The 12,473-nt window shown below is 42.1% G+C and overlaps 1 protein-coding gene across 2 annotated transcripts in view; it reads left to right on the top strand.

Moving 5' to 3' along the window:
- Positions 1–12,473, top strand: part of LOC127639896 (uncharacterized) — a 269,802-nt gene that overhangs the window by 226,247 nt on the left and 31,082 nt on the right. Inside the window, exons 4-5 of one of the 2 annotated variants that reach the window (XM_052122218.1) lie at positions 11,954–12,058; positions 12,203–12,228. The exons of the other annotated variant lie outside the window; for it this stretch is intronic. Coding sequence (XP_051978178.1) covers positions 11,954–12,058; positions 12,203–12,228 — 131 coding nt within the window. The remainder of the gene's footprint in view (positions 1–11,953; positions 12,059–12,202; positions 12,229–12,473) is intronic. 2 annotated transcript variants of the gene reach the window in all.

The raw sequence follows: 12,473 nt of genomic DNA, 5'->3' as shown, positions 1-12,473 counted from the left end.
GGGACTATTGAGAGCATCCTGAGCAGCTGCATCACTGCCTGGTTTGGGACTTGCACCCTTTCGGACCGCAAAGCCCTGCAGAGGATAGTGAGGACAGCTGAGAAGATTATCGGGATCTCTCTTCCCTCTATTAAAGACATTTACAAAAAACACTGTATCCGCAAAGCAACCAGCATTGTGGACGACCCCACACACCCCTCACACAAACTCTTCACCCTCCTGCCATCTGGCAAGAGGTACCAAAGCATTCGGGCCCTCACGGCCAGACTGTTGTCTCGTTTCACTGTGTACTGTACTAACTGTATATGGTTGAATGACAATAAAAACCACTTGACTTGACTTGAAAATGTTGGCACAGGAGTGTTGATACCTAAATTTAAAATAAAGATGAGTCAAAAGTTAAATAATTGTTTATTGGTAATTATTGCCATAATAGAAGGTTTGCAATGGATAGAGCAAAAAAAGAAGGTTATATGCTTTGATTCAGTTTCAGTCCTGAATGGTATTTTATCTGCAAGATCAGAAAGGGAAAATTTACTCTTGGAAGTCTATTCTCTGTTGCACAGGTTAACGGTAAATTAAGTGATAGTACAGTTTTATTGGGTTCCTGCACATGTTGGGGTGTTAGGAAATGAGGTTGCTGATAGATTAGCCAAAAGTGCAGTTGGGAAAAGAGAAGTAGATATTCAAGTGTCAGTGGGGAAAGGTGAGATGAAAGCTATAATTCAGAAGGAATTAAATAAAGAATGGCAGGGAAAATGGGATAGTAGTAGGAAAGGTAGGTGGCTTTATAAAATCAGGTGATCGTGGCAAGTAAATGGTCTATAGGAATGAATAGAAGGGAGGAAGTATTGTTAGCTAGGCTCAGACTGGGACATACAGGCTTAAACTTAACTTTGGCAGTTATGAGTAAGCACAGAGATGGATTGTGTGACAACTGTAGGATGTTAGAAACTGTGGAGCATGTACTGTTGGTATATGTTAAACACTTATTTGAGAGCATTGAGGGTAGATCAGTAAGTGTAGATGATATTTTGGGTCTGGCAGATGCACAGGTGTATAAAGCACTTTTTACCTTTCTACATGACACATGTTTAGATAGAAGAATATAATTTGGTGCAATGCTTGGATTGGGACTGTGTGGGGATTTGGTAAAGGATGGAGGAGCTGAACACACACCATCTGATGACGGATCAACAACCAGCTCTATGATCTTAGCAGAGCATCATGTTCTTAGGCAAAAGGATGTAGTATATAAAATACGGTCTGTTGCGGTAATCCTCCTAGGAGTGAACGGCCATTGATGAAGAAGAAGAGTGAACTGTTACCCGCTAATACGTCCTCTTTCTTTATGTTTTGGTGTGTTCATTATCGTATATTGTAATTAACTATGTAATTTATTCATCTTACTTTAGCTCATACACAGAACAAACTGTTTTTCTACAAGTATTATGTGGGTATTTGAATTTGGTGTTCGACCCGGTGTAGTTTGATAAGATCAAATGAAATCACTTTATTGTCACACTACCATGTACACAAGTGCAACAGTAGGTGAAATTCTTGTGTGCAGTTCCGAGCAACATAGCAGTCATGACAGTGACGAGACATATACCAATTACAGTAAACAACATACTTACACAACACAATTTACATATCAGATGTACACATACTTACACAACACAATAATTATATACAATGTACAGTAAAAAATACACACAATATAGAATACACAAAATGCAATACAATAAGTAAGGAGTATATGAAATATATATAGGCTATATATGAAGTAGTATATTGAGGAGAATATGTTGACAGTCCAGTGTGAGATTATAGATGAATAAAGTGCAGTGCTAATTATTGATCCTGATAGATCAAGTGTTCAACAGTCTGACTGCTTGGGGGAAGAAGCTGTCATGTAGTCGGCTGGTGCGGGTCCTGATGCTGCGATACCGCCTGCCTGATGGTAGCAGTGAGAACAGACCATGACTCGGGTGGCTGGAGTCTCTGATGATCCTCCGAGCTTTTTTCACACACCGCCTGGTATAGATGTCCTGGAGGGAGGGAAGCTCACCTCCGATGATGTTTCTGGCAGTTCACACCACCCTTTGCAGGGCTTTACAGTTGTGGGCGGTGCTATTGCCGTACCAGGCGGTGATGCAGCCAGTCAGGATGCTATCTACAGTGCTGGTGTAGAACCGTGTGAGGATGTGCTGGTTCATTCCAAACTTCCTCAGCCGTCTCAGGAAGAAGAGGTGCTGGTGAGCCTTCTCCACAACGGCCTCAGTGTGGACGGACCATGTGAGTTCCTCAGTAATGTGGATGTAAGATGTAAAATGACCAAAACTAGTGTAAAGATAAAAAATATGTGCAAAGCTTTTGGATTAGTAGATATTTGGAGGCTTTTGAATCCAGATGAGAGAGATTATACATTATATTCTGCTTCTCATAAGATGTACTCTAGAATCTATTATTATTTGATATCAAAATCTCGTCTCTTGCTCGACCTGTTCTATCGGCACCATTATTATTTCAGATCATGCTTGGGTATGCATGGAAATGACTCCATATTAGGATAGGCAACTTACTTACAGATGGAGGTTCAATTCTTCCCTTTCACAGATCTGATCTTAAGGGGGCTTTGAGAACTGAAATTAAAATATAGAGACAAATGTGGTAACGGCGCCCTCTGCAGGACTCTTTTGGGAAACATTGAAGGCAGTGTTAAGGGGTTATATTATTCAGTGTGCATCATATATAATAATGTAATATTAAAGACCTGGCTAAATTGGAAAGAGAAATGAAAAAGAGGGAATTAGAGATGATGAAAAAGACCACACATGAAGGTTTGAGATATTTAACGTGATTTAAATAAAGGTACAACGATATACTGTCTAAGAAGGTGGAGTTTGGATTGTTCAGAACAAGGCAGAAATATTTTGAATCTGGGGACAAAGCGGGCAAGCTTCTGGCAAACTATATTAAGCAAAGAGAAATGTCTGCTATAAATCCTGCTATTCTGTCTACTGAAGGAATAATTGTTACTAAGTTAGAGGATATTAACTATGTTTTTAGAAAATGTTATATGGATTTATACACATCTAGATATAAAGGATTTTTTGAACTCATTAAATTTACCAAAGTTGACTGAATTGGAGAAACAGGAACTTGATTCCCCCATTACAATGAATGAAATTGTAGAAGTAATCAGGTCCTTGCCCTTCTCTAAGTCTCCTGGGCTGGATGGCTTTACATGCAGAGATTTTTAAGTGCTATACTGCTGAGGTGTCTCCATTGCTGCTTAACATGTATAATGAGGCAATGGAGAAAGGTGAGTTACCACCCTGTCACAGGCGTTAATTACCCTTATTCTTAAAAAGGCTAAAGACCCAACTGAGTGTAAGAGCTATCGTCCGATCTCTTTAATTCCTGTGGATGTTAAAATTCTCTCTAAAATCCTGGCAAACAGGCTGGACAGTGTAATTACTTCTTTGATTCATGTGGATCAGGTGGGTTTTATATATGTAAGAACTGGGGCAGATAACATTAGGAGACTTATTAATATTATGTGGTCAATGGCTGACGTAAATTCGCCAGTGGCAGTGATTTCACCGGATGTGGAAAAAGCTTTTGACCATGTGGTATGGGGTTACTTATTTGAGACATTAAAAACCTTTGGGTTTGGGAGTTTGTTTTTTAAATGGATAAGTTTACTGTACACGCGACCTTACACTGTGGTGCAGACTAATGGACAGATTTCTTTTTAATTTATGAAGGCAAGAGGGACCCGGCAAGGATCTCCATTATCCCCCCTGTTGTTTTATTTGGCCTTAGAACCACTCGTGGAAGCTATAAGATCAAGTACAGGCTTTCCTGGGGTTGCTGTGGGGGGATCGGTTCACAAATCGATGTTGTATGCAGATGACATACTTTTGTTTGTTTCAGAGCCCCAAAAGTCTGTGCTGTGTTTGTTAGAAATTATTCATTATTTTTTTAAACTTTCAGGTTACAAAGTTGAAATTCCACTCCAATATTTCAAACAGTTTGAAAGGATAACTAAGTTTACATTTCTCTGGAATGGTAAGCGGCCTTGGCTGCATATGAGCAAGTTGCAACAGCCAGTTGATAGAGGGGGTTAGGACTTCCTAAATGTATGTTTTATTAGTACGCCTTCAGCTTGAGACATCTGGCTCACTGGTCCCTCCCTCCTGAGAGGGCGTTTCTTGGTTTAATGTTGAGCAATCTATCCTGCTACCGCTGCCGCCACTGCAATGCTTATCCATTAAATTATCTCAAACAGTACAGACTCACCACATAATATCACATCTCCAATCAACTTGGGAGAAAATAGTGAGAATATTTCAGTTTAATCCCTTTTTGAACACAGCTTCAAGTATTTGGATGAATCCCAAATTGCACATTGGAAATTCAACTTTTCTGTGGAAGGAATGGATAACGAGGGGTATTCTGAAGTTAGGGGATGTTTATGAGAATAACACTTTGAAATCGTTTAACCAGTTAACCCAAGCTTTTGGACTTAATAAAGTGCAATTTTTGAGATATTTACAGCATGTGTTATGTGCGACTTTTGGTTCTTGTAGTCAAGCTCCACAAGAGGATAATATTTTGTCTACAATCCTAGGAGCATGGGGTAGAGGGCATGATGCATCAGCATATTACAGATTGCTAATGGATAAAGTAGGTTATAGTTCCCATTCTGCTCTTAAAGTAGTCTGGAGTGATGAAGATTGGATCAGATACAAATTGTAATGTAATGTCAAGGAATCTGGAGTACGACTTATCCAATGTAAAATATTGAATCGTTTTTATTGGACCCCGAGCAGGCTATTTAGGCTCGGTCTGAAGGACTCTGCCGAATGCTGGCGATGTGAGATGGAGGACGGAGACCTGATGCATGCTCTGTGGTCCTGCTCTAAAATACAGGAATTTTGGTCCAAGGTTCAAGATATGTCAGAATGTTGCTTTCCATTCTGTCCAGGCATTAATGTCCTTGGAGTCCAACCTTCTCTATGCTCTGATGTAGAGATGACCGAATGGATTCAAATAAGTATCAAATAGGAAGACAAATTATTATGAGAGGTTGGCAGTTCACCATCTTTCCAAGAATGGGTTACAGAATTGGGGAAAGTCGCAGCATATGAAAAAATGTCATGTAGACTGCATGAAAAAATTGAATGTTTAAAGTGGGTAAATACTTGACATATATAATATAAAAGGTCAGAGTGGTGAAAGGTTGAGATGGTGGGGATTTTAATGTGCAGATTGTTATGGGGTGGAGAAAGAACAGATATAAGGGAAGAATTGAAGAATTGATGGCAGTGAAAACTTGGTATGCTTAAATGTTGGGAATAGTGAAATCAGGATTAGAGTCAACACTGGATCTAACACTTGTATCAAGTACATTAGGGGGAATAATGAACTGGGAAGTTTTAAAGAAATGTACAATTGAATGTGATCAGTAATAAGTACAATCATGAATACTAGTGAGATTAGGATGAACACACACACACACAAACACACACTCATTGATATTGAGAATGTCATGGCAACTGTTAAGGGTGTTGCTGCTTCAGGTTGTTCAGAAGTCCCCCCTTCTTTATCTTACCAAAACATTGTCAGGATGGTAGACCACAAAAGACAAATGAAGAAAGAATGTGAAGAATATGGATCATTATTGTTATTATATATAATATAATGCACATCCAAAACTTTCTCTATTGAAAAACTGGTGCATAGCAAAGAAGTACATGATTGATGATTTAGGTTTTCACACAAAAAAAAGAAGTGTGACGCCCACTTTTATATCTGACGTGTTTCCGGGATTTTTTATTTCCTCTTTTTACACCAGCGACTTTCTGCATAGTGCTCATGTTCAATCTTTTAGTTTTGAGGTCATTATATTATAATTAAGTATTCATCTTACCTTAGCTCCTACACAGAACAAACAGATTTAGGTCATTATCTCGTTCAGTTTTGGTGAATTCAAACTCGTTTTTTCTGGGACCGGATCACTTCATGTATTTTTCAGCGGTGAAAATGAAAAAACTCTGTATTTTGTTCGCTGTGATTGTGATTGAGCTCGTGGATGGTAAGTCATGAATCTGTTTCTTTCTTTCTTTCTTTCTGTCAACAGTAAAGAACAAGGAAGTGACGCAGTTTCATTTTCAGCGATAAACTCGTTATTTTCTGCAGAAATTGGTCTATTATTACTTAATCGTCACTGTTTAAAATAAGAGTGTTTAATGTGTTTGTGTGAAAACAATGTGAATATATATTTCTTTAGTTCATGTTTGTGTCGGCCGAAACCAGAATTAATGACGTCACGAACAGATTAAAAACATCTCTTATGAACTCATTAATATTCATGAGGACCGGTAGATAAATATAAAGGGTCATATTAACCTGTTTTGTATTATTTAAATTTTTATAGCTTTAGTCAAACTGTTTTAGTTCATTGACAAACAGGTTATGAATTTCAGGCATTCATCTCTTATTTGTTAATAATAGTTCCCGTCTGTCGCTCTCTTCAACGTTGTGTCGGAGAAGCGACACTAGGGGTCTCTCTTGAGCACCGAATATACCTCTGATCTATGAAAAAAGGCCAATGAGAAGTTGGCAGCTAGTATTTGCATACCATGCCCCTGGACATACCGGTATAAAGGCGAGGAAATACTATGAGTTCATTCAGGAAATTTCTTCGGAGCCGATGGTTGTGCATGCTGTTCGCTTGAAGTCACACCAATTCCAGTATTCCTCTGACGCTCTGCATGCTGTTGGATTGACGGCGCATTACAGCGGCTATTTCTCCTTCTTGCACGGCAGTGCAATTTTCCCCTGGGTGCTTCGACAGTGCAGAAACCAAACTCTAAGAGAGTTATTTAAAAGAGTATATTTTCACTAAAAGAGCAATACACAGCGGCGTTGAACGTCCTTATCAGGACGCATCTTTCTAAAGATGCCTTTCCGCCCCTGTGTAGTTCCTGGATGCAGTAGAATGCTCTCTGCTTCAGACGGCCATGGGCGTTGTCTCGTGTGTCTGGGCAGCAATCACACCGAGGCTGCGTTTGTGGATTGCTCATGCCCTCACTGCGAGGGCATGACCATGGCAACGTTGTGGTCGCGGCTCGCTTTCAACAGAAAGCAAGCCACTCCAGCCGCCCCCTGCATTGCTCCTCCTGCCCACGGGATTGAGGACGGTGCGAGTGGCGCTGGAAGCGATCTGGGGATGGCAGCAGGTGCGGCTCCGTCGGGTACCCCCCCCTCGGACCACCCGTCCCCCGGCACGCTTGTTGACTCCCGTCCGTGCTTGAGGCAACAGCGGCTCGCCTCACAGCCAGCCTGCCTATCCTCTGGAGCTCAAAGTGGTTGAGCTCACCGCTGCATCGGAGAGCGCGGCGTCTGACGCGGATGACTCCCTTGGGCTGCTGCCTTCGGGCCAGCACACCCAAGCTGAGGCTGACGCGCAAATGTCTGATATGCTTTCCCGGGCCGACTGCAACCCTCCGTCCTCCCCAAAGCCATCGCGGTTGGATGACTGGTTCCTGGGGTCTGGACGCCGCTCACGGCCGCGCCCCCCCTCAGTCCCGTTTTTCCCGGAGGTGCATGATGAGCTGACGTCACTGTGGAGAGCACCCTTCTCCACTCACTCATCCACTATCGCTACCCTCGATGGCGGAGCGGCCTACAGGTACACGGCGATTCCCCCGGTGGATAGGGCTGTTGCGCTCCAACTGTGTCCCGGAAACCCTACCACCTAGCGGGGTGGCCCTGTGCTCCATGCCAAGGCCTGTAGGACAACATCCTCGCTGACAGCGAAGGCCTACAGTGCCGCCGGACATGCCACTTCCGCCCTGCACACCATGGCTCTCCTGCAAGTCCACCAGGCCAAGGCACTCAAAGAGCTGCACGTGGGTAGCCCTGATTCCGATGTGCTGCAGGAACTGCGCTCAGCGACCGACCTCGCCCTTAGAGCCACGAAGGACACAGCGCAGTCACTAGGGCAGGCAATGGCCACGCTCGTGGTCCAGGAACGTCATCTGTGGCTGAACTTGGTCGAGATCCGTGAGACCGACAAGATTCGCTTTCTCGACGAACCAGTCTCCCAGTTCGGCCTCTTCGGCAACACCGTCGAGGACTTTACCCTCTCATATCCTGCCCCACCGCAAGTCTGCCGCCATGGGCCATGCCCCGTCTGCTCGCCGAGGGCGTCCCCCTGCGAAGAGACAACAGGCTGCTCCGCCTCAACCTTGGCCCAGCTCTCAGCCCACGCATCGAGCGCCCCGCAGGAAGCAGACGCCCCCCGTCTCACAGACCCCTCGAGGACCCGGAAGGCTCTTTTGTTGAATTTATTTCATTTGCCGCTCCCCTTAGACTGGGCAGCGGTACCCAAATTCTCAATAAAAGAGCTATTTCCTTTGTCTCTGGGTCATCTGGCCCGCAAATGCCGTTCTCACGGCATTCTGCCACCAGATCTCAACAGTCCCGGCATGCTGGACGCGGTCCCCCCGTCTTCAGCCCCACGACTGTCCCCCGGCCGGCCGGTTCTGATGAGTCCAGAGGACGCCACTACCTCCTCCTCAGTCACTAACCCGCCCCATGCCGGGTGTGCGGAGCAAGGTAAGTGCTTTGAGTCCTTTCTCAGCACTAGAGCCTCGGGACGCATCCTCGCCTCCCGACGCCGTACTACCTGCTCCGCCCCACTGGGTACGTCAAAAATACTCGTCCCCTTGGTGCCCTTAGCACAGAGATTTGATGCCTAGGGTAACCAGAAGGACTCCGACAACTTTTTTGGGGCATTGGGGAAGGGTACGTGCAGTCTGACACAGCTGGTCATCTTGGCACGTAAAATACCTGCCCGCTGCTGTGTTAGCAGAACACGTACACGGCTCAGCGCATGGCGTGATTTAAATTGGACCCCTACTGTCGCTTCTCCGACACAACGTCGAAGAGAGTGACAGACGAGGAATGTCTAGGTTACGGATGTAACCTCCGTTCCCTGATGGAGGGAACGAGACGTTGTGTCCTCCCGGCCACGTCGCTGAGCCGAGCAGCTGTAGTGGCTGGACCATTTCCGGCTCCTTAGAAAAATCCTGAATGAACTTGACATATTTCCTCGCCTTTATACCTGTATGTCCGGGGGCGGGGCATGCAAATACTAGCTACCAACTTCTCATTGGCCTTTTTTCATAGATCAGAGGTATATTCGGTGCTCGAGAGACCCCTAGTGTCACTTCTCCGACACAACGTCTCGTTCCCTCCATCAGGGAACGGAGGTTACATCTGTGACCTAGACGTTTTAATTCGGAGACTCGAGTGAAGAAGATTTGATGTAAATGCAGGTTGTGAATTGTGGGATTGAGTGGATTTTAAAAGGAGGTTAGGCAGCTTTAACATAATAATAATAATAATAATAACACGTCTGTGTAAATGTGCATGAATTTATGACTTCTATAGAATTAAAGTTAATGAAGAATATTTCTACTCTTCTGTCTCAGTTGTTTCTGCAGCTGATGAGCAAATATCCAGTTTGGTGAATGTGGGGGATTCGCTCACTCTACACACTGGATATATAAGAAAACCAGAAGACATGATGAGATGGTATTTTGAAGGCAATCGTATAGCTCAAATCATTAGAAATGACATGAAGATCTGCACTGATGAACATTGTGATGAGAGTTTCAGAGACAGACTGCAGATGAACAATCAGACTGGAGATCTGACCATCACAAACATCACAACTGAACACACTGGAAATTATCTACTACATATTATCAGCTCAGACTTCAGTGAGAAGATCTTCAGTTTTACTGTCGAAGCTGGTGAGTCTTTTAATAAATGTTTAAAACTAAACTTACTGCTGGAAAATCCAGTTTAAACTGTTAACTGTGTTTTGCAACATGATACCTGGTCTCCAGCTAATGGACCAGTTAATGACCAGCAGTCATGTCCCAAAACACAGTTCCCATCTTAAACTGGATTTTCCTTCTCATCACATTTAAGGAATAATTTACCCCAAATTAAATTCTATTATTATTATTTTCTCACCATAATGCTCCAAACTCTTCTGACTTTCTTTAATGGAGCACAAAATGAAAATAAATCTTCACACATCCTTTAGTCATATTATGAAGGTATAAAGTGACTCGCTCCATAAAGGACAAAAACACAACAAAACCCCAGTAAAAGATGACACGACTCGAGCACTTTTAAGTAAAAAATCACTTTGTTTGATGAACAGACGGTGCCCAAATCAGATATGGTGTCCACGTCAATAACATCAACATGTTCTTACTCGTCTTGAAAACAAACTTCATGATTCAAGAATCATTGAGATTTGATGGTATTGACAGAGTCACCATATCTGAAGCTGAAGTGTTGTTTTGTTCCTCCCCTAAAAAGATTGATTGTGCATTTGTGTTTCAGGTGTTTCTGGGACTGATGTAATTAAGAAGGTGAAGGAGGGAGAGTCTGTCTCTTTAGATTCTGGTGTAACTGAAAAACTAAATGATTGGATCACATGGTATTTTAATGGTATTCGCATAGCTCAGATCAATGGGAATCCCAGTGAGGCCTGTACAGATGTGCAGTGTGATACTGGAAATGAGAGATTGCGAGAACGATTGAAGCTGAATCATCAGACTGGATCTCTTACCATCATAAACAGCAGAATCACAGACACTGGAGAATATCAACTAGAGATCACCAGCAGCAGCAGCAGCATCAGCATCAGTCGTCGCGTCGCAGCATCAGTCGTCGTCGTCGCAGCATCAGCTTCAGCAGCAGAAAGACCTTCAGTGTTACAGTCATTAGTGAGTGCAGTTTAGTTGTTTAATGTGTATTTAATTGATAGCATTGATTCAAACTGTAATGCAGGTGACTGAAGAAATGTTAAAGGGATAGTTACTTAATAATGATAATTCTCTCATTATTTACTCCCCCTCATGATATCCCAGATGTGTATTTCTTTATTCAGCAGGAGACATTTGAAGAAAAATAGAAAAATATCTCAGCTGGTCCTTATAATGCAAGTGGATGGTGATCAAAAATTTGAAGCTCCAGAAATCACAGACAGTCATCATAAAATTCATCCATACGACTCCAGCAGTTAAATTAATGTCTTCTAAAGCGATACGATTGCTTTTGGTGTGAAAAAATATCAATATTGAAGTACTTTTTAACTCTAAATCATGCTTTTGGTCAGGAGTGTTACACGCGTGTGACGTAATCGTGTTGGCATGTTCACCCGAGACACAAGAAAGTCAAACACATCTGGGATATCGTGAGGGTGATTAAATAATTAGAGACTTTTTATTTTTGGGTGAACTCTCCCTTTAACACCAAGATTAAATAAAACTGCATTTCTTGTCTGTCTATTAACACATTCTGCTATTTAAACCAACAACAGAAATATGCGCAGTTAGAATAGTTCAATAATATGTGAGAGCATTAAAACCTTATTATGATCTTAATGTTATACAATATAAATCACTAAAATGTTTCATATTAATATTAGTTACACAGTGAAATTCAACTAGACATTAAAGAGGAAATGTTTAATAACAGTAAAGTCAGATGAGTACAATTTAGATATGATCGTTACAAATTATAAATATGTAGATGAAACAAGTATGCATACTACCTGAGCGAGAGACAATGGAAGACAGAGAGAGAGAAAAGAGAGAGAAAATGGTCAGGTGGTGGAAAAAGAGAGCAGGAGCACAAGTTACAGTCTTGTTTCTGAGCAATCAGTACTTTAACACACACTGAATTCAAGCTGCTGCCATTTGCAATATTCTGCTGAATCAGATTCATATTTCCTCTCTCAGATCTGCTGATGTTTCATAGTGTTTGTTATAGATTAGACGGGCAGGACTTTGTGACACTGTCTGGACACACACAGAAGTTTCATTAATGACCGTCTCTTTAACTGTTACAGATTCAGGACCGTCTTCAGGTGTAATAGCAGGTATAAGTGTTGTTGTTCTGCTGCTCGTGACTGCAGTGACTGCTGGAGTTTATCATCATCTTAGAAGACATCAGGGCAAGTATTACATACAGCTGATATAAAAGAGGACAATATGAGATTTATTGGGCAAAACGAGTCTTTAAAAGATGTGAAAATGTGCAAATATTTACTTATGAACAAATGAATCTGTGTTTAATGAGTTTATTGTTTTTAAAACAGGTCAAAAGCAGTCGTGTGATGATCAGGTAAGATATGATGTGCATTGAATCTCTCTGTATCTCTGACTGCACAAAACTCAATTCACAACAGATGCAGTCGTGTATTTGATTTCACTTGAGACGTTATTTTCTGTGCTTTACGACTTCAGTGTTTTCAGTCAGTGTGTGAACATCCTGCTGAGAGCTTAAATAAGAGCAGAAAATATCAGTCCACAGATTTTATGTCAGACTGTTCAATACAAGACATTTAGTTTGATATGGTTTAACAAGTT

The sequence above is a fragment of the Xyrauchen texanus genome, chromosome 48 (genome assembly GCF_025860055.1).
Source record: "Xyrauchen texanus isolate HMW12.3.18 chromosome 48, RBS_HiC_50CHRs, whole genome shotgun sequence".
In the NCBI taxonomy this organism is placed as follows: Eukaryota; Metazoa; Chordata; class Actinopteri; order Cypriniformes; family Catostomidae; genus Xyrauchen; species Xyrauchen texanus.
Note: the sequence above shows the minus strand (reverse complement) of the source record. Positions and strands in the feature narration are given on the sequence as shown.